We start from the raw sequence: 26,948 nt of genomic DNA, 5'->3' as shown, positions 1-26,948 counted from the left end.
CACGTAAAGTGATACTGAATGTGATGTTATACCTATTGTAATAGGGGCGATCTGAGAGAGTTTCTAATTAAATGGGCAAGCGGTTCAATAGATATAGTAAAAATTAAAGGAGACAAAGGGTCCCCTTGTCGTGTGCCCTGTCCTATGTCAAATAACTCTGAGAAACCTCCTCCCACACATACCCAGGCTGAAGGATTAGCATAGTGTTTGAATCATATTCATAAATTTATCGCCGAACTTAAATTCTTTTAGAACTCTCCAAAGATATGGCCATTCAAGCCGATTGAATGCTTTTTTAGCATCTAGAAATAGCAGGCCACAGGCAGGCGGGATTTTATGTGTTGCACTCAGTATGTGTAAGAGCCGGCGAATATTATCAGATGCGAGACGCACCCTGATAAAGCCCGTTTGATCTGGGCTAATTATTTTCCCAATTACTGTCTCAAGTCTACTGGCAAAGACTTTGGAAAGTATCTTGAGGTCAGCATTTATCAAGGAGATTGGACGGTAATTGGCACACTCCAAGGGGTCCTTACCGGGCTTAGGCATAACTGTGATCAGGGCTGTGTTTATATCTCTATGGAAAGCGCCATTTCCAAAAGCATAATTTAATGTTTCTGACCATACTGGTCCAAGAATATCCTAAAGTGCTAGGTAAAATTCCACAGGTATGCCATCTATGCCTGGCGTATGGTCTTTATTTGTAGCTTTGACTGCTTTAAGTAGCTCATCCAGTGTAATAGGAGAGTCTAGAGTTTTGGTGTCCTCTAATGACAATGTAGGGAGGTCTAATCCACTAAAAAAATCTGTGAAGTCATTCTCAGAAGGAACTGAACCACTTGTATACAGCTCTTTAAAGTAATTCTTGAATGTCTCGTTTATTTCCTCTGTTGAAGATACTACTCCACGTTTAGCACATCTAATTGCTGGCATAGACCTTTTAGTTTCCTGTTATTTGAGCATTAGAGCTAAAAGATGGCTTGGTCTACTGCCTTCTGCGTAATACTTATGTTTGGTTATATGGATCATATATTCTGCCCTGCTTCTTAATAAATCATTTAATTCTGCTTGTTTTGTTTTGAGCTCGTTTTCTTTTGTTATGGTGTATCTCCTTTTGAGATCATTCTCCAAAACCTTACATTCTTCTTCTAGGGTGGAAATCTTTTGAAGCCGGCTTTTATGTAGGTGAGAACTGAACCATATGGCGTTATTTCGTAAGAAACCCTTGATAGAGGCCCAAATCACTGTCACATCTGAGACACTATTTTTATTTAAATTTATAAATTCTGTCAGTTTTGTTCTCAGTTGTGACAGAAATTCATTGTTTTTTAGAAGGGTGGAGTTAAACCTCCACCTAGTAGCCTTATTTTTAATTTTACCATAATTAAATATAGATATGACTGGGTTGTGATCAGATAGATGTCTGGGCAAAAATTCTATTGAGTGTACTAAAGGCAGCAGACTGGAGGATATAAAGAATGTAATCTATCCAAGAGAAAGTTTTATGTCTTGTTGAGAAGAAGGTATAGTCTTTAGCAGATGGATTATAGAAACATAGAAACATAGAAAATAGGTGCAGGAGTAGGCCATTCGGCCCTTCGAGCCTGCACCGCCATTTATTATGATCATGGCTGATCATCCAACTCAGAACACCGCCCCAGCCTTCCCTCCATACCCCCTGACCCCCGTAGCCACAAGGGCCATATCTAACTCCCTCTTAAATATAGCCAATGAACTGGCCTCAACTGTTTCCTGTGGCAGAGAATTCCACAGATTCACCACTCTCTGTGTGAAGAAGTTTTTCCTAATCTCGGTCCTAAAAGGCTTCCCCTCTATCCTCAAACTGTGACCCCTCGTTCTGGACTTCCCCAACATCGGGAACAATCTTCCTACATCTAGCCTGTCCAATCCCTTAAGGATCTTATACGTTTCAATCAGATCCCCCCTCAATCTTCTAAATTCCAACGAGTACAAGCCCAGTTCATCCATTCTTTCTTCATATGAAAGTCCTGCCATCCCAGGAATCAATCTGGTGAACCTTCTCTGTACTCCCTCTATGGCAAGGATGTCTTTTCTCAGATTAGGGGACCAAAACTGCACACAATACTCCAGGTGCGGTCTCACCAAGGCCTTGTACAACTGCAGAAGTACCTCCCTGCTCCTGTACTCAAATCCTCTCGCTATAAATGCCAGCATACCATTCGCCTTTTTCACCGCCTGCTGTACCTGCATGCCCACTTTCAATGACTGGTGTATAATGACACCCAGGTCACGTTGCACCTCCCCTTTTCCTAATCGGCCACCATTCAGATAATAATCTGTTTTCCTATTTTTGCCACCAAAGTGGATAACTTCACATTTATCCACATTAAGTTGCATCTGCCATGAATTTGCCCACTCACCCAACCTATCCAAGTCACCCTGCATCCTCTTAGCATCCTCCTCACAGCTAACACTGCCACCCAGCTTCGTGTCATCCGCAAACTTGGAGATGCTGCATTTAATTCCCTCATCCAAGTCATTAATATATATTGTAAACAACTGGGGTCCCAGCACTGAGCCTTGCGGTACCCCACTAGTCACCGCCTGCCATTCTGAAAAGGTCCCGTTTATTCCCACTCTTTGCTTCCTGTCTGCTAACCAACTCTCCACCCACACCAATACCTTACCCCCAATACCGTGTGCTTTAAGTTTGCACACTAATCTCCTGTGTGGGACCTTGTCAAAAGCCTTCTGAAAATCCAAATATACCACATCCACTGGTTCTCCCCTATCCACTCTACTAGTTACATCCTCAAAAAAATTCAATGAGGTTCGTCAGACATGATTTTCCTTTCACAAATCCATGCTGACTTTGTCCGATCATTTCACCACTTTCCAAATGTGCTGTTATCACATCCTTGATAACTGACTCCAGCAGTTTCCCCACCACCGACGTTAGGCTAACCGGTCTATAATTCCCCGGTTTCTCTCTCCCTCCTTTTTTAAAAAGGGGAGTTACATTAGCCACCCTCCAATCCTCAGGAACTAGTCCAGAATCTAACGAGTTTTGAAAAATTATCACTAATGCATCCACTATTTCTTGGGCTACTTCCTTAAGCACCCTGGGATGCAGACCATCTGGCCCTGGGGATTTATCTGCCTTCAATCCCTTCAATTTACCTAACACCACTTCCCTACTAACATGTATTTCGCTCAGTTCCTCCATCTCACCGGACCCTCTGTCCCCTACTATTTCTGGAAGATTATTTATGTCCTCCTTAGTGAAGACAGAACCAAAGTAATTATTCAATTGGTCTGCCATGTCCTTGCTCCCCATAATCAACTCACCTTTTTCTGCCTGCAGGGGACCTACATTTGTCTTTACCAGTCTTTTCCTTTTTACATACCTATAAAAGCTTTTACAGTCTGTTTTTATGTTGCCTGCCAGTTTTCTCTCATAATCTTTTTTCCCCTTCCTAATTAAGCCGTTTGTCCTCCTCTGCTGAACTCTGAATTTCTCCCAGTCCTCAGGTGAGCCACTTTCTCTGGCTAATTTGTATACTGCTTCTTTGGAATTGATACTATCCCTAATTTCTCTTGTCAGCCACGGGTGCACTACCTTCCTTGATTATTCTTTTTCCAAACTGGGATGAACATTTGTTGCAGTTCATCCATGCAACCTTTAAATGCTTGCCATTGCATATCCACCGTCAATCCTTTAAGTGTCATTTGCCAGTCTATCTTAGCTAATTCACGTCTCATACCTTCAAAGTTACCCCTCTTTAAGTTCAGAACCTTTGTTTCTGAATTAACTATGTCACTCTCCATCTTAATGAAGAATTCCACCATATTATGGTCACTCTTACCCAAGGGGCCTCTCACGACAAGATTGCTAATTAACCCTTCTTCATTGCTCAAAACCCAGTCCAGAATAGCCTGCTCTCTAGTCGGTTCCTCGACATGTTGGTTCAAAAAACCATCCCGCATACATTCCAAGAAATCCTCTTCCTCAGCACCTTTACCAATTTGGTTCACCCAATCTACATGTAGATTGAAGTCACCCATTATAACTGCTGTTCCTTTATTGCACACATTTCTAATTTCCTGTTTAATACCATCTCCGACCTCACTACTACTGTTAGGTGGCCTGTACACAACTCCCACCAGCGTCTTCTGCCCCTTAGTGTTACGCAGCTCTACCCATATCGATTCCACATCTTCCCGGCTTATCTCCTTCCTTTCTATTGCGTTAATCTCTTCTTTAACCAGCAACGCCACCCCACCTCCCCTTCCTTCATGTCTATCCCTCCTGAATATTGAATATCCCTGAACGTTGAGCTCCCATCCCTGGTCACCCTGGAGCCATGTCTCTGTGATCCCAACTATATCATAATCATTAATAACAATCTGCACTTTCAATTCATCCACCTTATTACGAATGCTCCTTGCATTGACACACAATGCACCCTCCACACATCAGTTAAATTTAAATCCATTAGAAAAAGGTTAAGTGCTTCGGAAGCAGATTCTTGAGAGCTTGATATAGTTGAGGAAGATTTATCGAGGTTAATGTTTACCATAGCATTCATGTCCGAACCAACATATAGTTGGTAGTCACTTAACTTCAGTAATTGTGAGGTAATTGAGGGAAAAAATTCAACCTCGAATATAGTTGGGGCATATAGGCTAATGAATGCAACTTTTTTACCCTGAATGGATGTGCAGCAAAAAGCTAGATGTCGTTTATTGTGGGCACCAGTCCTTCCAATTGATACATTAATATTACGTCTCATTAATATCATAACTCCCTTTGTACGAGTACCATCAGCTGATGCCACAACGGGTTTATAAAAGCGGTTTTCAACCCTGGGAATGTCACTAGGTTTAAGGTGTGTTTCCTGTAACAGCGCGATATCTGTTTTCTTTCTGCGTAAGAAATCTAAAACCTTTGAACACTTATAGGGAGAGTTTAATCCTTTAACATCAAATGATACAATAGTAAGATTTTCTAATTTATCTGTGTTGCTCATTTTCCCCTGGATCTGTTGTTGTAAGTTGGTGGTGTAGCCCTGAGTTACCCCCTTCCCAGCCCCCATCACCCCTCGCATTCAACCCTTTACTTTGTAACATCTGTGAGTGTCACTTAGCAATGTCAGACACTGAACACTGACATTAACCTCCCCCTTCTAGCACCAACAAATTAGAAAGGCAAAGCAGTTCTCATAGACAATCATATCAAAGAGACAAGAAAAAAGAAACCTGGACAAACCCATTAACCTATATAATTAAAACCGTTTCCGTCTCAAATATAGTATAACACATAATCAAGACCCCAACAGCTATCTTGCAAGAAACTGTCACTTTAATAGACCGTCGCTTAGCGATGGCGCCAGTGACGTCTTATCTGGGGCCCAGGAACGTAAACAAGTCTACTGGAGACATAATGTTCTAAAGTTATTTAGAACAAACTGCTGTTTTTCAGCTTCATTCTTGATGAAGTATTACATTTGGGTATATTGAATATCACCTTAAAACTCTGACCTGCGATTCTCAGAGACAAATTGGCTCCTTAATTAACTAAATACAAAAGTGCAATGAATGACTTTCCAGTAAAAGAATAACCAGAAAACTTCACACCTAGGATGTTAACTTGCCCGTGCCAGTTAAATTGCGCATGCAGGCTGGTCCGAGCTCTTAATGCAGTTCCATCTCCTCCCGAGGGGCGTGTGGACTTTGCCCAAGGTCTTCTCCCATATCTCCCAGCACTGATGATTTCAGAGCTTCTTTCGCTTCCTCTGCCGAGTTAAACGACACCTTCATGCCCTTGATATTCACTTTCAAAATCGCTGGGTTTATGAGGAACGAGTCGATCCCCTTCTGTCGAAGCTTAGCGCGGATCTCCTTGTATCCCTGCAGTCCCTGCATCACACCGGGGCTGTAGTCGGTGAAGGACTGCAGCTGGGTGCCATCATTGAGAGAAGGTTTGGCTTTCCTCGCACCCTCCAGGATAGCCTGCCGGTCGGTGTACCGTAGAAGCCTAAAAATTATGGTCTATGGTCTTGAGGTGTTGTTGGAAGAGATCCTATGTGTTCTATCAATCTCCAGTGGAGTGCTGTGGGAATTCTTGAGCGCTGGAATCCAATTAGGCAGCATCTTCTGGAGGTAACCTCTTGGATTGTCGCCCTCAGCGCCTGTCGGTAAGTTGACCAGCCGCACATTGTTTCTCCTGGATCTGTCCTCCAAGTTGTTTAACTTCTTCCATATCTTAGACACCTCCGTGAGACAGGAGTTAGTAACTTTCTCATTCTTGTGTAAGCAAATCTGAATGTTGTCTATTTTATTGAAGACCGTGCTAAATTTTTTTAGCGCGAATGTCCGCTTGCTCCTTTAATGACCGGAGAATGTTGCCATTCTCTGGCATATGCTTCTGTATGCGGTTGAGAGCCTTTTCCAGCAACTCCTTTAGCATGTGGGCTACCGTTTCTTGCAGCGATTCCATCTCCGTTGCCATTGTTTGCTTAATTAGCAAAGCTATTTCCTCGGATGAATCGCTAGCTTGGTGTCGTCTGCTGATATTTTGTTTCCTGGTTGAATTTGGATCTTTTTTTGAAGTCATGTCTTTAGTTAGATCTTTCTCCAACTCAACCTTGTATTAAGACCGTCTATGAGCCCTAAAGAACTTGAAAAAGGAGGGTTATATGTCTGTGCTCGTGCTGTGCTGCCATCTTGACTCGTGCCTCACTGGAAGTCCGGCAGCCATATTGATACTTAGGTTTTTCATTTGAACATGGAGGTCATGTAAAATCTCTGTCAGATTACAGTGTACTCTTTTGATTACTACTAAGGATGTGATGGTACCAGTGGGGCTGGTGAGGAGATTGCCAGGGATGAAGAATTATGTTTAAAGCAGAGAGTGTTTAGTTTGGGGTTGTTTGCTTTTAGAATGCAGGGAAACCTGGTAGATTTATCTTGAGTTTACAACATTCAGAAGGCTTCTTAAGTGGACCTAGCTGCCTTGGAACAGAAATTGATCACAAGGGAGTTCAAAGTAAACTTATTATTTAAGTATCAATAGGTCACCATATGCTACCTTAAGATTTTTCTTCCAGGCATTTACAAGAAATTAAAAAAATACAATTAAATTAATGAAACACAAAAATGGACAAATGATGAATGTGCAACAGAAGACAAATTGTGAAAATCCTTTTAAAAAGTAGATAAATAATACTGAGTTGTAGAGTTCTTGAAAGTGAATCTATAGGTTTTGGAGTCAGTTCAGCGTTGAGGTGAGTGAGGCTATCCATGTTGGTTCAGGAGCCTGATGGTTGTAGGGTAATTTATTTTTTTTCTCAGTCTGGTGGTGTGGGACCAAGTGGAGTGCATCAATCTGGTCAAAGTATCCTGATGAAGGGACTCGGCCCGAAATGTCAACTGCTTACTCTTTCCCATTGATGCTGCCTGTCCTGCTGAGTTCCTTCAGCATTTTGTGTTTGTTAATTATCATTCAACTATACATAGGTACAGCCAAATGAAACAGTATTCCTCTGGGGCCAAGGTGCAAAACATACTCAGCACATTCAAAGTATCAAGCAAAAAAGCATAGTCACACAAGAAAAAGACACATATATAGTGCAAGACTCTGAGTGACATGTCCCTCAAATTGATTGTGTGGAATCCCAGCTGTGCACAACCAGTGCAATCCAACCTGTCATTCCACTGATCGACACTGGAGGCAGCATCTCTATTTCTGGACTGCAGCAGCAGGCAAGTCCATGGCTTGAGGTCCAGGCCTTGCTACAGTTGAGGCCATACAGCTCACATGCCACCTTTTGTGCCACTGAACAAGGTAAATGGCCAGCATCCTCTTACATTATCAATGTCCAAAAGGATCTTGTGATCGCAAGAGAAACGTCCCAGACAATCACCCACAGTTATACTACATGCCACTTTTGTGCACTACTCTAATGTCTTCTAGTAGCAGGCAGCTCCTCCAAACTCAATCTGACTCCTCTGACACACTGGCTGGCTCCTTCGACACTCTGGCTGGCTACTCCAATCAATGAGCAGCTTGCAGCTCCTGAAGTTCTTAGAGTCCAATATTGTCTTGTGATCATAAAAAATAGATTTAACAAATAAAAAAGCGCCTTTGGTTGGCCCCCGAGAGGCCGCTGCATCTGAACGCAATGCCATCTTACCGGAATACTATCAGTTAACATTTGGAGAAAAGATTAGTAAATCTAACATTAATTTTAGCCATTAATGCAAACTAATGCTTTGTCTAAATCAACTTCCTGGAATAATTGGAGTGGACAATAACTGGTTTGCCAGTATTTTAGCTCATGTCCAAAAACTAAATAAAAATCAGTTTTGGCAGCACTTTGAAAAATAACTTTTGATATGGCAATTGAGGGGATCACAGGTCCTGATGAAGGATCTTAGCCCAAAATGTCGACTATTTATTTTATTCTATAGATGCTGCTTGGCGTGTTGCACAGAAGATTACGTCTTTGAAGAAGATCCATCAGTTCTCTGCTAACTCTAAGCAAGAGGCTATTGATTGCTAAAGTAGATTTAGTTAAGCGTTATCAATGCAAGTAATCTATCAGCAGAGTGTACATTGAAGTGTATATTTGTCAATATATGACACTTTTTCATTATTAATATGTTGTGCAGAATTTGCTTCTAAAAGTGAAATTAAAGCAGTTTCATGATTGAATACATTGGCATTAATGCTTAGATAATAGATTCCAAAAGTATTACTGTTTGATTCTTGGCAGATTGTTTCAGAAAGTGTGGTTTAAATTCCAGTACTGGATTTTGCATCCATTTGCTTCTGAATACTATGCAACTGCTGTTCCATTTTTAATCTGCAACCACATTAGGGCATTGTACAGGATAATTGGGATAGTTTCTATTTCCATTAGTTACTGAGCTGGTAACTAGAGGAGGTAAATTGGAAAAATATTAAAAAGTATTATGGAAAAGGCTGAGATGATGTTTTGTCCAAAAGATTTATGAAACAAATGTAATGCCAGATACTAATGGTAAAAGCAGAAACCTATTCCTTGGAAAGGCAAGTTGATAAATACTGCAGGAAGAATGATACAAAGGCAAGAGAGTACAAATATGAATAGTTGGGCAACTCAGCCAGTACAATTGTTTGAATAGCCTCATGCTGTAAAACACTATGAATATCATTAGATTTAACTTTTGCCATACTGAAAATAACCTTTGCATGAGATGCTTGTTACTCTGTATAGAGGGTAATCAGCATAATTGCAGTGTTTGTTCCCTATATAAAACCAAGCATTTATAATCTGTTAATATTAATGTTTTCAGTTTTGTAGAACTTGCTTTGATTTCTTTTGTATGAAAAACAAAAGGCTGAATTCTGCATGGTGGATAATTTGAGATAACAGCTTGCATTATTTTAATTTAAAAAACATGTATTAAGTGAAGGACTTCGATGTTTTTAGGCTGCTTTTTTGTTGCTTTAAAGTTATTTTCAGGATTGTGTTATTTATTCTTGTAGATGACTCACAAATGTCTGTCTTGAATGAATTATGTCCCTTTTGTAAATTGATGTTCAGGATACACTGCAGGTTACAGTCAAATAAATTTATTACATCTCTGCAACACACAAAATGCTGGTGGAACGCAGCAGGCCAGGCAGCATCTATAGGAAGAAGTACGGTTGATGTTTCGGGTTGAGACCCTTCGTCAGGACTAATGGAAAAAAGAGGTAGTAAGAGATTTGAAAGTGGGAGGGGGAAGGGGAGACCCAAAATGATAGGAGAAGACAGGAGGGGGAGGGATGAAGCTAAGAGCTGGGAAGTAGATTGGCAAAAGGGATACAAGGCTGGAGAAGGGGGTATCATAGGACAGAAGGCCTTAGAAGAAAGAAAGGTGGAGGAGAGCACCAGAGAAGATGGAGAACAGGCAAGGAGTTATTGTGAGAGGGAAAGAGAGAGAAAAAAAACAACTAGGGATGGGGTAAGAAGGGGAAGAGGGGCATTAATGGAAGTTAGAGAAATCAATGTTCATGCCATCAGGTTGGAGGCTACCCAGACGGAATATAAGGTAATGTTCCTCCAACCTGAGTGTGGCTTCCTCTTGACAGTAGAGGAGGCCGTGGATTGACATATCAGAATGGGATGGGACGTGGAATTAAAATGTGTGGCCACTGGGAGATCCTGCTTCCTCTGGTGGACAGAGCGTAGATGTTTAGCGAAGAGGTCTCTCAGCCTGTGTTGGGTCTCACCAATATATAGAAGGCCACACCGCGAGCACCGGACACAGTATATCACACCAGCAGATTCGCAGGTGAAGTGTCGCCTCACCTGGAAGGACTTTTTGGGGCCCTGAGTGCTGGTGAGGGAGGAAGTGTAAGGGCATGTGCAGCACTTGTTCCGCTTACAAGGATAAGTACCAGGAGGGAGATCAGTGGGGAGGGATGGGTGGGGGGAATGAACGGACAAGGGAGTCGCGTAGGGAACGATCCCTGCGGAAAGCAGAAAGTTGGGGGAGGGAAAGATATGCTTGGTGGGGGGATCCCATTGGAGATGGCGGAAGTTTGACGGAATATAAGGTGTTGTTCCTCTGTCACAGTTACTCCTTGCCTGTCCTCCATCTTCCTCTGGTGCTCCCCTCCACCTTTCTTTCTTCCAAGGCCATCCATCCTATGATACTCCCCCTTCTCCAGCCTTGTATCCCTTTTGTCAATCTGCTTCCCAGCTCTTAGCTTTATCCCTCCCCCTCCTGTCTTCTATCATTTTGGGTCTCCCCTTCCCCCTCCCACTTTCAAATCTCTTACTATCTCTTTTTTCCATTAGTCCTGACGAAGGGTCTCAACCTGAAACGTCAACTGTACTTCTTCCTATAAATGCTGCCTGGCCTGCTGCCTTCCACCAGAATTTTGTGTGTGTTGCTTGAATTTCCAGCACCTGCAGTTTTTCTTGTGTTTGCATTATTACATCTCTGTAGCATGATCGCAATTTATATCCCAAATAATTTATACATTCATAATAATTATTTTTGTTCTGTTATTGGTCTGCTCATTTTTCAAAATCTTTCAAGAATTGATATATACTAACTATCAACCACAATATCAATTTGGTGCTTAAACACTAAATTCATTTTTTATATTGCATTATGTTTGAAAGAGCATTATGGTAGCTCAAATATGTACATTTTCTGTTTTGAGGTGAGTGTTTTCTGACAGAGTATTTGCATAGATCTGATCATTGCAAATTTGGAGCTCTTACAGAGGTGATTTGACCTGAAAGTTGCCTTGACAGTGCTGTTGTGTGTGATAAATTGAATAATTTAATGCTAATCTTTTTAATCCATTCAGGAGCTGCACTGAGCTTTTGCTTTGCCTGCCTGACGAAGTACCAGACACACTTTGGGAGCAGTTTCAGGCCTGTGTACAGGTAAGTTGATCTGATTGTGAAGTGTGTGTTTTCCAAACATTTCATTGTGTATCCTTGGTAAACAGGTTACTAGGCCTTTTTTTTTAAGCAAATTGGGAAGAACAATGAAAGTATTTTAAAAATATAGATTTGAACACTAGCTTTCAGTTTGTATTAATCTGTTAACTCATTGTACAATCCTTGGAGTTATGTGCAGTACTCCCTTTTGGAATTTTAATTTTATTAGAATCAGAATCAAGTTTAATATCACTGGGATATGTTGTGAAATACATTGTATGTATTACATTGCAATGCATGCAAAACTATAAATTAAAATATTACAATACTAAAAAAAAATTGAGGTAGTGTACATGGGTTCATTGTCTGTTAGGAAGACTGATGGTGGAAGGGAAGAAGCAGTTCTAAAACGTTGAGTGTGCTTTCAGGCTCTTGTACCACATCTTTGATGGTGGCAATGAGAAGAGAGTACGTTGTGGCTGATGAGGATCCTCAATGACCGATGCTGCCTTTCTGAGGCATCACCTTTTGAAGATGTCCACAATGCTGGGGAGACCTCCACGCATATGTTTTATTTCGAACTCCAACATATTTGGCTGGCTTAACATAAAGAAGCAAAACTGGGCTGAGAAGTGGCAGATGGAGTTCAACCCAGATAAGTGTGAAGTGGTTCATTTTGGTAGGTCAAATATGATGGCAGAATATAGTATTAATGGTAAGACTCTTGGCAGTGTGGAGGATCAGAGGGATCTTGGGGTCCGAGTCCATAGGATGCTCAAAGCAGTTGCGCAGGTTGACTCTGTGGTTAAGAAGGCATACGGTGTATTGGCCTTCCATCAATCGTGGGATTGAGTTTAAGAGCCGAGAGATAATGTTGCAGCTATATAGGACCCTGGTCAGACCCCATTTGGAGTACTGTGCTCAATTCGGGTTGCCTCACTACAGGAAGGATGTGGAAAACATAGAAAGGGCACAGAGGAGATTTGAAAGGATGTTACCTGGATTGGGGAGCATGCCTTATGAGAATAGGTTGAATGAACTTGGCTTTTTCTCCTTAGAGCGACAGAGGATGAGAGGTGACCTGATAGAGGTGTATAAGATGATGAGAGGCATTGATTGTGTGGATAGTCAGAGGCTTTTTCCTAGGGCTGAAATGGTTGCCACAAGAGGACACAGGTTTAAGGTGCTGGGGAGTAGATACAGAGGAGTTATCAGGGTTTTTAACGCAGAGAGTGGTGAGTGCATGGAATGGGCTGCCGGCAACGGTGGTGGAGGCGGGTACGATGGATCTTTTAAGAGACTTTTGGATAGGTATATGGAGCTTGGAAAAATAGAGGGCTATGGGTAAACCTATTAATTTCTAAGGTAGAGACATGTTTGGCACAACTTTGTGGGCCGAAGGGCCTGTATTGTGCTGTAGGTTTTCTATTTTTCTATGTTTCTAAGCATTTTTTTCACATTTCACAGGCAAATGTTGTTTATTTCTTGGACAAATGGATCCAATTATATCATTGTTTGACCCTTTATTTGATAAAGCAATGACAAATAAATTTTATTTTGGTGAATTGTAAAGATGAAAGAAGTATTTTCAAATGGCATGAAGTAATTTATGATCATAAGATTTTGTGATTCTCAGAAGCTACTCAAGGCTTTTTGTGAATTCAGGATATGAGCCACCTGCCACAGAATGCATACACTGTAACCTGTAGTACACACTCAGTGGCCAGTTTATTATGTACCTTCTGTACCTAATAAAGTGGCCACTGAGTATATGTTTGTGGTCTTCTGTTGTGTAGCCCACCTGCTTCGAGGTTCGACTTGTTAGGCATTCAGAGATGCTCTTCTCTACACCACTGTTGTAATGCATGATTACTTAAGTTACTGTCACTTTCCTGTCATCCAGTCTGGCTATTTTCCTCTGATGGCTCCCATTAACAATGCGTTTTTACCCACAGAACTGCCACTCACTAGATGTTTTTTGATTTTTTTTGCACCATCCTCTGTAAACTCTAAAGACTGTTTTACATTTAAAAAAAACCCAGATCATCAGTTTCTGAGATGCTTGAACACCCAATCTGGCACCAATGATCACTCCAAGGTTAAGGTCACATTTCTCCTGTTCTGATGTTTGATCTAACAACAACTGAACCTCTTGACCACATCTGCATGCTTTTATGCATTGATCGCTGTCACATGACTGGCTGATTAGATATTTGAAATAATGAGCAGATGTACAGGTATACCTAAAAAAGTGGTCACTAGCTCTATGTTTTTTTCGTAATCGTTCCTGTCCACCCCATTGTCAAGGTGTTGGCGTTGGGGAATTTAGTAATAGTTGTTGTTGGGGATCATCATTGCTTGATGCTTGAGTATTTGAGATTGCTATTTCCTGTTTGTTATCCTGAGGTAGATTGTGCTGCACAGTCATTGACTCGTTCATTATCTTGGGCAAAGAAGCATATTGATATTATGCATGGTCTTTTGAAATCTAACAAATGTAACACAATGGAACTATAAGGTCAGAACTACCTCTGAAGAATGGAAACAGAGTTGAAGTTCTGGGTTTATGAAAGCACATGGAACTAGATTTTATGATCATCAGCAGATGACTGTAATGGAGAGAAGGGTTTTGACAAAATGGTTGAAATTGGCTGGCGTAGGACATTGACCTGAGGAAATTCTGCACTGATGCTCTGGGATGGAGAATTTTTGCGGATAGCATTCACAATCATCTTTTTTTGTGCCATTTCCCATTCGTACAGATTTCAGTTTTGTGATGCTTTCTCATTGCCTCGCTTAATCAAATATTGCTTTGATCCCGTGGACACTTAGTCTGCAGTTTAACTCCTGGATCTGTTTAGACCAAAACCTGGAGCTCAGTTCCTTGGTTGAACCCAAATCTTGTATCATTAAGCAGGTGTGACATTTGGAAGTCCTATTTATGGCCCTTACAATCACTTTATTGTTCAGTAAACACAAAATACTCTGCAGATGCTGGGGTCAAAGCAACACTCACAACACGCTGGAGGAACTCAGCAGGTCGGGCAGCATCCGTGGAAACGATCAGTCAACGTCTTGGGCTGGAACCCTTCGTCAGGACTGAAGAGGTAAGGGGCAGAGGCCCTATAAAGAATATATACCTACCAGCCTTCTCCTTACCACCCTCCCCCCACCTTCTTTATAGGGCCTCTGCCCCTTCCCTCTTCAGTCCTGGCGAAGGGTTCCGGCCGGAAGCGTTGACTGATTGTTTCCATGGATGCTATCCAACCTGCTGAGTTCCTCCAGCGTGTTGTGAGTGTTACTTTATTGTTCAGAATTCAAGGTAAAAAATATATGTGTTATTAAAGTATGCATATGTCATCAAATACTCCCTGAGATTTATTTTCTTGCAGGCATTCACAGTAGAACAAAGAAATATAGCAGAATCAATGAAAAACTATACACACAGATTGACAAGTAACCAATGTGCAAAAGAAGAGACTGTGCAAATATGAAAATGAATAAATATATAATACTGAGAACAAGTTGTAGAAGTCCTCAAAAGTGAGCCCATAGGTTGTGTTCAGTGATCACCTCAGTGTTGTGGCGAGAGAAGCGAGGGGCCTGATGGTTGAAGGGTAATAACTGTTCCTGAACCTGGTAGTATTTGATCTAAGGCTGCTGTACCTACTTCTCTATGGTAGTGAGAAGAGAGCATGGCCTAGATAGTGGGGTTCATTGATGATGGATCTTTATTGGAGGAAACAATATTGTAATAGTTAAATTATTGGAGTAATAAAGCAATATGAACTAATGATATGGAGATATTAATTGAATTTCTCCTTGGCAGCTGGGGAAATTACATCATGTTAGTAAATAAATCTGGAATGAAAAAGCTCCCTGCCGTTGTCCGGTCTATACAGTATGCGACTCCAGATCCATAGCATGCGCTTGTCCTTTGATGTGATCTAGCAAGCTCAAGTTGTATCAGAATGTTGAAATAAGCAAGTATTGTGATAGGCACAAAATATGAACATATCAAAAACATGCCCGAAGCCAGTCAAGCCTCCAGAATCTTTTTGAACATCTGCAGGCTTAAATAAGGAAAAGCTGACCCAAAGATCGTTCAGCAAATAACCTGATTTTGAAACACTTGGGATCACAGAGCCTTCATCGTCCTCCCAGCCCACCTTCCCTGAACACCCCAGCCCTTCCTGTCTCCTCTGAGACTACCAACCCAGCTCTTGTCCTTCGGCCCTCTGACCTTCCCTCTCTGAAGCAGAATATTCTGTCCTCAGTAAGGGCCTTGCCGTTGTCTCCCTGCACCCGCATCTTAGTGAGTTCTGCACCCACCATGATGCTGAGCTCTTCTTTCATGGCCTCTATCTGTGTGCTTACTTCTTTGGCAAGGACTCTCCTGCCCACATCAGTGAACCCATTCTCCCGTGTTCAACCCTTCTCCTGTTCCTGGATACCCACCTCTGGTCTCCTGCCTGCTTTGGATCTTTTTATCCATTGCCAATGAGACTTTAATTTTCCTTTCTCCGATTCTAACCTCACCCCCTCTGAACACACTACTCTCCACACTCTACACACTAATTCCGACCTCACCATCAGACCCACAGATAAGGGGGGTGCAGTAGTAGTCTGGTGGCCTGACCTTTGCTTGAGGCCAGGTAGCAACTCTCAGTCCCTTCCTCTTACTTGCTCCTCGGACAAGACCCCACTAAGGAGTACCAGGCCGTTGTCTCCCACACCATCACTGACCTTATGGACTCTTGGGGACCTCCCATCCACTGCCACCTCATAGTTCCCCTACCCTGCACTTCCTGTTTCTATCTCCTACCCAAGATCTATAAACCTGCCTGTCCAGGTAGACTCATTGTTCCTGCCCCACCAAACTTGTGTCTGCATATCTTGATTGTTTTATTCCCCTGGTTCAGTCCATTCCTACCTACACCCAGGACACTTCACATGCTCATGATTTTTTTCAGTGACTAAGCTCCCTGGCCCTGATTGTCACATTTTCACAATGGATTTCCAGTCCCTATACACCTCGATTCCTGCATCAGGAGGGTCTTAAAACTCTCTATAATGTATGGATCTATTTCTTTTAGAGCAATGACCCCTCCCCCTTAGCACTATGTATTGATCTGTCGCCTGCGCATGCACTGTTGTCTGTACATGTGCATTATTCTCTCTTGCGCGCTCGTTCTCTCTGCAATGTGAATACACCAGTTAAAGCCATCTCCCACGTGTGTGCTTTTATTTAATATAAATGTAGTTGTGAACAGATAGAGCAAATTGGCGAGAGTACGAACCTGAATGTCAGAAAATATCAGCAACTACATTGGCAGTTACGGCACGATTATGGGACGAAACAGCGAGAGTTAAATAGTACAGAGAAGGCCGTCACAGATGCTAACAAAGGGACACGTATGTAACTGCCTGCATTGTACACAGCGAAAGATATGCTGAATTTAAAGTGAAAATAACATGGCACTGACTTCAGTCAGGAAAGTTGATGAATTTAATAGTGCAAATGAAGACTGGGAGTCGTATATTGAGAGGGTGGAAGTGTATTGTGACACGAATAATGTGGAGGAGCAAAAGAAAGCTAGCTTAGTGGGCGCAAGGACTTACAGCCTCTTGCGCAACCTAGTAACCCCTGGAAAAGCCAGCAAGCAAGATGTTCGATGAAATTGTTTAAATTTTACAAAATCACTTGAGCCCGAAACTGCTGGTAATAGCTGAGAGGTTTAGATTTTACAAAAGGAACTAGTCAAAAGATGAAAGTCTTTTTGAATGCGTTGCAGAACTGCTCAGACTTGCCCTGTACTTTAGAAATGGAATTTCTGATGCATTAAGGGACTGGGTTATATGTGGCATGCATAGTCAAAGCACTCAAATGAGGCTACTGTCCGAAAGAGACTAAACCTTAGAACGTGCATTTATCATTACAATATCATTAGAGACTGCAGCAAAGGTGCAGCAGAACTACAGAAAAGAAGGTTAGAAGTACAGAAAAGAATGGTGCAAAAAGCCAAAAATGTTATCAATGTGGGAAATCCTCCCATGATGCAAATGATTGTTGGTTCAAAGTAAGTGTCACAAAAAAGGTCACTTAGAGAGGGTGTGTAAGGCAGACAAAAAGCACAACTGAGTGAAAAGTTTGAAACTTAAAGCTAAACAATTGCATAAGGTTACTGAATGTAAAACAGAATCAGACAGCAGAGTCTGACAATGATGAACTGTCATGCCTAGAACTGCATAGTATTACTGAAGCAGATCACAATATAATATACTTTGTAGAACACAGTTGATGTGTTGAGTATAAACTGAAAATGGAGCTGGAAAGGAGTAGAGTCAGCTTTGTCCATAATTCCAGAGGCTGACTACAACAGACTGTTTTCCTAAGATACCATTAGAGAAGACCTCAATGATGCTAAAGATTTACACAGGTGAAAAGGTGACCCCTAAAGGCAAACTGAAAGTGAAGGTGACATATAGAGGTCAAACACAGCTATTAGAGCTTATGTATTGAAAAGTGGAGGGCCAGCTCTTTTCGGGTGTGAATGGTTGAGAAAAATCCAACTAGACTGGCACTCAAAGCTCTCAGTGTGGCATCAATAGGCAATGGCATCCCAAATAGTAGCACGAACCAGAGACTGGTATAGCTGCTTAATGCTAATGAGAAGGTGTTTGAGAAGGGTATTGGTAAACTCAAAGGCATGAAGGCCAAAAATGAACTGGATGAAACAGCAGCACCAAGATTCCATTACGTGCATCCATTGCCTTACATGCTATGTCCTAAAGTGGATGGTAAACTGCAAAGCTTCGAGGCGTCTGGAATTCTCTCCAAGGTTGAGTGGAGCATTTGGGCTGCGCCCATTGCCCCGGTGTTCAAGAAAGGGAAGGCTGGAGCCGTTTGCATTTGTGGGGATTTCAAGGTGAGCATCAACTGAGTACTGTGCAGTATCCCCTGCCACGAATGGAAGACAGTTTTGCATCTTTGGCAGTTGGGGAGAGGTTTTCAAAGACTGACTTGTCACAAGCCCGTCTGCAAATGGAGAATGAGGAGTCAAGCAGGAGGTTCCTCACAATCAACACTCACAAGGAACACAGAAAATGCTGGAAGAATTCAGCAGGCCAGGTAGCGTCTGTGAAAAAGAGTACAGTCGATGTTTTGGACTGAGACGTCAACTGTACTGTTCCATAAATGCTGCCTGGCCTGCTGAGGTCTTCCAGTATTTTATGTAGGTAGCTTGGATTTCAACATCTGCGGATTTTTTCTTGTTTGTGATTCAACACTCACAAGAGACAGTTCTAGTATAAGTGTCTCATCTTTGGCATTGCATCAGCTCCAGCGGTTTGGCAAAGAGCAATAGACTAAGTGCCCCAAGATACTCGAGGATGCTACATTGAAGACATCATCGTGACTGGCAAAAATGGTGAAGAGCACCTCCAGATCCTTTGTAAAGTGCTAACCAGGCTCAGTGAGTATGGTCTGCGCACATAGAGTAATGTGAGTTTTTCGAGAATGAAATCTCATATTGTGGACATGTCATTCACAAGAGAAGATTGTAACAGTGCTACAGGCACCCAAACAGAAAATGTGTCACAACTCAGTCATACTTGGGCCTTGTGAATTATTACCACCAGTTTCTCCCAAACGTTGTTACAGTGCTACATCCATTGAACTGTTAGAGACAGGAGCAAAGTGGGAATGGTCAGAAAGGTATAGAACATAGAAAATCTACAGCATAATACAGGCTCTTCAGCCCACAATGCTGTGCTGAACTTGTACTTACTTTAGAAATTACCTAGGGTTACCCAAAGCCCTCTATTTTGCTAAGCTCCATGTACCAATCCAAAAGTCTCTCAAAAGACCCTATTGTATCCACCTCCACCACTGTCGCCAGCAACCTATTCTACGCACTCATCACTCTCTGTGTAAAAATAAAAACTTACTCCTGACATCTCCTGTGTACCTACATCCAAGCACCTTAAAACTGTGCCCTCACATGTTAGCCATTTTAGCCCTGGGAAGAAGCCTCTGACTATCCACACGATCAATGCCTCTCATCATCTTATACACCTCTATCAGGTCGCCTCTCATCCTCCATCATTCCAAGGAGAAAAGGCCAGGTTCACTCAACCTATTCTCAGAAGGCATGGTCCCTAATCCTGGCAACATCCTTGCAAATTTCCTCCGCACTCTTTCAATGGTTTCCACATCCTTCCTGCAGCGAGGTGACCAGAACTGAGCACAGCACTCCAAGTGGGGTCTGACCAGGGTTTTATATAGCTGCATTTGTGGTCAGATGCTAACTGCATTTCATTGGCTTTGTATCTGTACTCGGCACAATGACAATAAAGTTGAATCTAATCTAAATTGCCTCTCGGCTCATGAACTCAATCCCATGGTTGATGAAGGCCAGTACACCATACGCCTTCTTAAACACACAGTCAGTCTGCGCAGCAGCTTTGAGTGTCTGATGGACTCAGACCCCAAGATCCCTCTGATCGTCCACACTGTCAAGAGTCTTACCATTAATACTATGGTCTGCCATCATATTTGACTTACCAAAATGAACCACCTCACACTTAACCTGGGTTGAACTTCATTTCGTCATCTGCCACTTCTCAGCCCCAGTTTTGCATCCTATTGATGTCCTGCTGTATCCTCCGACAGCCCTCCACACTATCCATAACACCCTCAACCTTTGTGATATCAGCAAATTTATTAACCCATCCCTCCACTTCCTCATCCAGGTCAATAAAAATTACGAAGAGAAGGGGTCCCAGAACAGATCCCTGAGGCACACCACTGGTCACCGACCTCCAAGCAGAATATGACCCGTCTACAATCATTCTTTGCCTTCTGTGGGAAAGCCAATTCTGGATCCACAAAGCAATGTCCCCTTGTATCCCATGCCTCCTTACTTTCTCATTAAGCCTGGCATGGGGTACCTTATCAAATGCTTTGCTGAAATCCATATACATTACATCTGCGGCTCTACCTTCATCAGTGTGTTTGGTCACATCCTCAAAAAACTCGATCAGGCTCGTAAAGCACGACCTGCCTTTGACAAAGCCATGCTGACTATTCCTAATCATATTATGCCTCTCCAAATTTCATAAATCCTGCCTTTCAGGATCTTCTCCATCAACTTACCAACCTCTGAAGTAAGACTCACTGGTCTAGAATTTCCAGGGCTACCTCTACTCCCTTTCTTGAATAAGGGAACAACATCTGCATCCCTCCAATCCTCTGGAACCTCTCTCGTCCCCATTGATGATGCAAGGACCATTGCCAGAAGCTCAGCAATCTCCCCCTCGCCTCCCACAGTAGCCTGGGGTATATCTCGTCTGGTCCCGGTGACTTATCCTACTTGATGCTTTCCAAAACCTGCAGCATATCCTCTTTCTTAATGTCTGTATGCTCAGGCTTTTCAGTCTGCTGTATGTTATCTCTACAATCACCAGGATCCTTTTTTGTAGTGAATACTGGAGCAAAGTATTCATTAAGTACCTCTGCCACCTCCTCTGGTTCCATACACACTTTTCCATTCTCACACTTGATTGGTCCTGTTGTCTTATGTTTTATCCTCTTGCTCTTCACATACTTGTAGAATGCCGGGGTTTTCCTTAATCCTGCTCGCGAAGGCCTTCTCATGGCCCCTTCTGGCTCTCCTAATTTCATTCTTAAGATCCTTCCACCTAGCCTTTTGTAAGCTTTCCTTTTCTTCTTGACTAGACTTTCTACGCCTTTGTACATCATGGTTCCTGTACCCTACCATCCTTTCGCTGTCTCATTGGAACGTACCTAAACAGAACGCCACACAAACATCCCCTGAACATTTTCCACATTTCTGCCTTACAGTTCCCTGAGAACATTTGTTCCCAAGTTCCTGCCTGATAGCTTCATATTTCCCCTTACTCCAATTAAACATTTTCCTGACTTGTCTGTTCCTATCGCTCTCCAATGCTGTGGTAAAGGAAATAGAATTGTGATCACTATCTCCAAAATGCTCTCCCGCTGAGAGACCTGATGCCTGACCAGGTTCATTTCCCAATTCCAGATCAAGTACAGCCTCTCCTCTTGTAGGGTTATCTACATAGTGTGTCAGAAAACCTTCCTGAGCACACCTAACAAACTCCACCTCATCTAAACCCCTTGCTCTAGGGAGATGCCAATCAATTTTGGGGAAATTAAAATCTCCCATCATGATAACTCTTATTATTGTATTGTTCCAGAGTCTGTCTCCCTCTCTGCTCTTCGATGTCCCCGTTACTATTGGGTGGCCTTTAAATAAAACACCCAGTAGAGTTATTGACCCCTTCCTGTTTCTAACTTCTACCGACAGAGTCTCCGTAGACAATCCCTCCATGACTTCTTCCTTTTCTGCAGCTGTGACACTACCTCTGATCAGCAGTGCCATGCCCCTACCTCTTTTGCCTTCCTCCCTGTCCTTTCTGAAACATCTAAAACCTGGCACTCTTAAGTAGCCATTCCTGCCCCTGAGCCATCCAAGTTTCTGTAATGGCCACAACATCATAGTTCCAAGTACTGATCCACGCTCTAAGCTCATCTGTTTTGTTCATGGTACTCCTTGCATTAAACAGACACATCTCAAACCATCCGTCTGAGCGCGTCCCTTCTCTGTCACCTGCCTATCCTCCCTCTCACATTGCCTGTAAGCTTTCTGTATTTCTGAGCGAACCGTCCCTTCCTCTGTCTCTTCAGTTTGGTTCCCACCCCTCATTAGACACTAGACACTAGAATACTACAGCACAGTACAGGCCCTTTGGCCCTTGATGTTGTGCCAACCCATATATTCCAAAAAAAAGTACTAAACCCACACTGCCCCGTAACCCTCTATTTTTCTTTCATCCATGCGCTTGTCCAGGAGGCTGTTAAATACCTCTAATGTTTTATCCTCCACCACCGTCCCTGGCAAGTCATTCCAGGCACCCACAACCCTCTGTGTAAACAAAAACAAACAAACTTACCCCTGATGTCTCCCCTAAACTTCCCTCCCTTAACTTTGTACATATGCCCTCTGGTGTTCACTATTCATGCTCTGGGAAACAGGTACTAGCTATCCACCCTATTTATGCCTCTCATAATCTTGTACACCTTTATCAAGTCCCCTCTCATCCTTCTACATTCCAAAGAGAAAAGTCCCAGCTCTGCTAACCTTGCCTCATAAGACTTGTTTTCCAATCCAGGCAACATCCTGATAAATCTCCTCTGCACCCTCTCCATAACTTCCACATCCTTCCTATAATGAGGTGACCAGAACTGAACACAATACTCTAAGTGTGGTCTCACCAGAGATTTGTAGAATTGCAACATGACCTCTCTACTCTTGAACCCAATCCCCCTGTTAATGAAGCCTAGCATCCCATAGGCCTTCTCGACTATCCTATCAACCTGAGCAGTGACCTTGAGGGATGTATGGATTTGAACCCCAAGGTCCCTCTGTTCATCCACACTCTTAAGTAACCGACCATTAACCCTGTACTCAGCCTTTTGGTTTGTCCTTCCAAAATGCATCACACTTACCCGGATTGAACTCTATCTGCCACTTTTCTGCCCAATTCTGCATCCTGTCTATATCCGCTTGTAACCTTTGACAACCTACAGCTCCATCCACAACTCCTCCAATCTTCATGTCATCTGCAAACTTACTCACCCATCCTTCCGCCTCTTCATCCAGGTCATTTATAAAAATCACAAAGATCAGGGGTCCCAGGACAGATCCTTGCGGCACTCCGCTGGTCACCGACCTCCAGGCAGAATACTTTCCTTCCACTACTACCCTCTGCTTTCTTCCTGTAAGCCAATTTTTTATCCAAACAGCCAAGGTTCCACTGATCCCATGCCTCATGACTTTCTGAATGAGTCTCTCGTGGGGGACCTTGTGAAATGCCTTGCTAAAATCCATGTAGACCACATCTACCGCCCTACCCTCATCAATTTCTTTTGTTATCTCTTCGAAAAACTCAATTAGGCTCGTGAGGCACGACCTTCCCTTCATAAAGCCATGTTGACTATCCTTGAGTAGACCGAACTTCTCCAAATGCTCGTAGATCCTATCCTTAAGAATCCTTTCCAATAGTTTGCAGACCACTGACATAAGACTCTCCGGTCTATAGTTCCCAGGATTCTCCCTATTAACTTTTTTAAATAAGGGAACTACTTTTGCCATTCTCCAATCCTCCGGCACCTCTCCTGCAGCCAAAGAAGATTCAAAGATCATAGCTACTGTTCCAGCGATCTCTGCTCTCTCTTCCCACAGCAACCTGGGGATTTATCAATCTTGAAGTTTTTAAGAAGATCCAACACTACTACTTCCTTAATCTCGACATTGTCCAGCACACAGGCCTGTTCTATTTCAACCTCACCCTGATCAAGGTCCTTTTCACTTGTGAATACTGAAGCAAGGTATTCATTTAGGACCTCCCCAACCTCCTCCGCCTCCAGGCACATGTTGCCTTCTTTATCCTTTAGTGGCCCCACCTTCATTCTTGTCATCCTTCTGTTCTTCTCATACGCATAGAATGCCTTTGGATTCTCCTTAATCCTATATGCGAAGGCCTTCTCATGCCCCCTTCGAGCTCTCCTAAGTCCTTTCTTAAGCTCCTTCCTGGCTATCCTATATTTCTCATGAGCCCCTCCTGCTCCTTCTTCTTATATCTAACATATGCTTCCTTCTTCCTCTTGACAAGTTGCCTCACGTGTTTCGTCAGCCACGGTTCCCTTTTCCTACCATTTTTTCCTTGTCTCAGTGGGACAACCCTATCCTGAACCCAGCACAAGTGGTCCCTAAGCTTCTTCCACATTACTTCTGTGCTTTCACCCTTGAACATCTGTTTCCAATTTACTCTCGCTAGTTCCTGCCTCATCCCTTCATAGTTAGCTCTTCTCCAGTTAAGCACTTTCCCTTTTTGTCTGTTTCTGTCCTTTTCCATAGTTATGTTGAAGCTAACGGAGTTGTGGTCACTCTCGCCAAAATGCTCCCCCACCAATAGGTCTGCCGCCTGACCAGGTTCATTACCCAGAACTAGATCTAGTATGGCTTCTCCTTTTGTCGGCCGGTCCACATACTGTGTCAGGAATCCTTCTTGAACACACCTGACAAATTCAGCCCCATCTATCCCCCTTGCATTCAGGAGGTGCCAGTCAATATGAGGGAAGTTGAAATCACCCATAACTACAACCCTGTATTTCCTGCACCATTCTAAAATCTGCCTGCTTATCTGCTCCTCGGTGTCCCGAGGGCTTTTTGGGGGCCTATAGACTACTCCCAGCACAGTGATTTCTGACTCCCACCCACACTGACTCAGTGGACACTCCCTCTGTAGCCGTGATAATATCCCTGACCAGTAATGCTACTCTTCCACCTACCTCCCACCTTTTCTACCTCCCATCCTATTCCTTTTAAAACACCTAAAACCTGGTACCTGCATCAGCCAATCCTGCCCTTCCTCCAGCCAAGTTTCAGTAATGGCCACAACATCGTAGTTCCACGTACTGCACCATGCTCTTAGTTCATCCCCTTTATTAATACTCCTAGCGTTGAAATAGACACATTAATTCTAGTTTAAACTCTCCCCAATAGCCTTAGCAAACCTCCATGCCAGGATTCTGGTCCCCCTTGGATTCAAGTGCAGCACATCCTTATTGTACAAGTCTCGCCTGCCCCAAAAGAGGTCCCAATGATTCAGAAATCTGAACCCTGCCCCTACTCCAATCTCTCAGCCATGCATTTATCCTCCACCTCACTCAATTCCTATACTCAGTTGTTGCGTGGCACAGGCAGGAATCTCGAGATTACTACCCTTGTGGTCCTGCTTCTCAGTTTCTTTCCTAACTCCCTGTAGTCTGTTTTCAGGATCTCCACCCTTTTCCTACCTATGTCATTGGTACCAATATGTACCATGGCATCTGACTGTTGAGCTTTCCACTTCACAATATTGTGGATGCTATCAGAAACATCCCGGACCCTAGCACCTGGGAGGCAAACTACCAACTGTGTTTCTTTCGTGCGTCCACAGAATCGCCTGTCTGAGCCCCTAACTATAGAGTCTCCTCTCACTGCTGCCATCCTCTTCCTTTCCCTGCCTTTCTGAGCCACAGGGCCAAACTCTTGTTTCAGAGGCACGGCCACTGTTGCTTCCCCCAGGTGGGTCCCCCACCCCCCCCAACATTACTCAAACAGGAGTACTTATTGTTAAGGGGGACAGCCACAGGGATACTCTTTAGTATCTGTCCCTTGCCCTTCCCCCTCCTGACCGTTTCCCACTTATCTGTCTTCCAAGGCCCCGGTGTGACTACTTGCCTATAGCTCCTGTCTATCACCTCCTCACCTTCCCTGACCAGACGAAAGTCATTGAGCTGCATCTCCAGTTCCCTAACCCAGTACCTAAGGAGCTGCAGCTCAACGCACCTAGTGCAGATGTGGCTGGCTGGGAGGCTGGGAGTCTCCCGAACATAACCACATACAACACCCAGTACCAAACACTGGCTACGCAGACATACTTCCTATTCTTATTCCTCACAAGTAACTTACTTCACCTTGTCACGTTATCACCGAAGCCCCATTGAGCAAAAGGTCTTCTACTCTGATACCCGCTGTATAAAACTGTCTTTTTAAATTCTCCCCGTCAGTGTAACTTGCTGACATCCACAAGCCTCCGTAGTGACGCCTCGATTGAATTGCTAAAGGAAAAATGATTTCCTTTTAAATTCTTCCCGACAGTCTAACTCGTTGACATCCATCCGCCTGCGCAGTCGTCTCTCAATCCGGTGAACTGCACACCCATTATGACCCATCCCTGCCCATCAGATTGGTGTGCAATTGCGACCCCTTATGATACTGGAGCCGTTGTGTCGCACGTTATGAAAGATGGACCTGAATACCTGATTGCATTTGCTTTAAGATCACTGATGAGCGCAGAACGCAACTACGCACAGATTGACCGAGAGGCTCTTAATCTAGTATGGGGAATAGTGAAGTTACACCACTACCTCAACAGACAAAAATTTACGCTAGTGACAGATCACTGGCCCCTCGTATCCAAGTTTGCGGATGACACGAAGCTGGGTGGCAGTGTTAGCTGTGAGGAGGATGCTAAGAGGATGCAGGGTGACTTGGATAGGTTGGGTGAGTGGGCAAGTTCATGGCAGATGCAATTTAATGTGGATAAATGTGAAGTTATCCACTTTGGTGGCAAAAATAGGAAAACAGATTATTAACTGAATGGTGGCCGATTAGGAAAAGGGGAGGTGCAACAAGACCTGGGTGTCATTATACACCAGTCATTGAAAGTGGGCATGCAGGTACAGCAGGCGGTGAAAAAGGCGAATGGTATGCTGGCATTTATAGCGAGAGGATTCGAGTACAGGAGCAGGGAGGTACTACTGCAGTTGTACAAGGCCTTGGTGAGACCACACCTGGAGTATTGTGTGCAGTTTTGGTCCCCTAATCTGAGGAAAGATATCCTTGCCATAGAGGGAGTACAAAGAAAGTTCACCAGATTGATTCC

At 43.2% G+C, this 26,948-nt stretch overlaps 1 protein-coding gene across 1 annotated transcript in view; it reads left to right on the top strand.

The window, feature by feature from the left end:
- The window catches only part of znf292b (zinc finger protein 292b), a 201,122-nt gene that overhangs the window by 93,426 nt on the left and 80,748 nt on the right, over positions 1-26,948 (top strand). The window contains exon 3 of the mRNA XM_072265905.1: positions 11,336-11,414. Within this exon, the coding sequence (XP_072122006.1) occupies positions 11,336-11,414 (79 nt within the window). The remainder of the gene's footprint in view (positions 1-11,335; positions 11,415-26,948) is intronic.

This window comes from Mobula birostris, chromosome 8, assembly GCF_030028105.1.
Source record: "Mobula birostris isolate sMobBir1 chromosome 8, sMobBir1.hap1, whole genome shotgun sequence".
Lineage (NCBI taxonomy): Eukaryota > Metazoa > Chordata > Chondrichthyes > Myliobatiformes > Myliobatidae > Mobula > Mobula birostris.
Note: the sequence above shows the minus strand (reverse complement) of the source record. Positions and strands in the feature narration are given on the sequence as shown.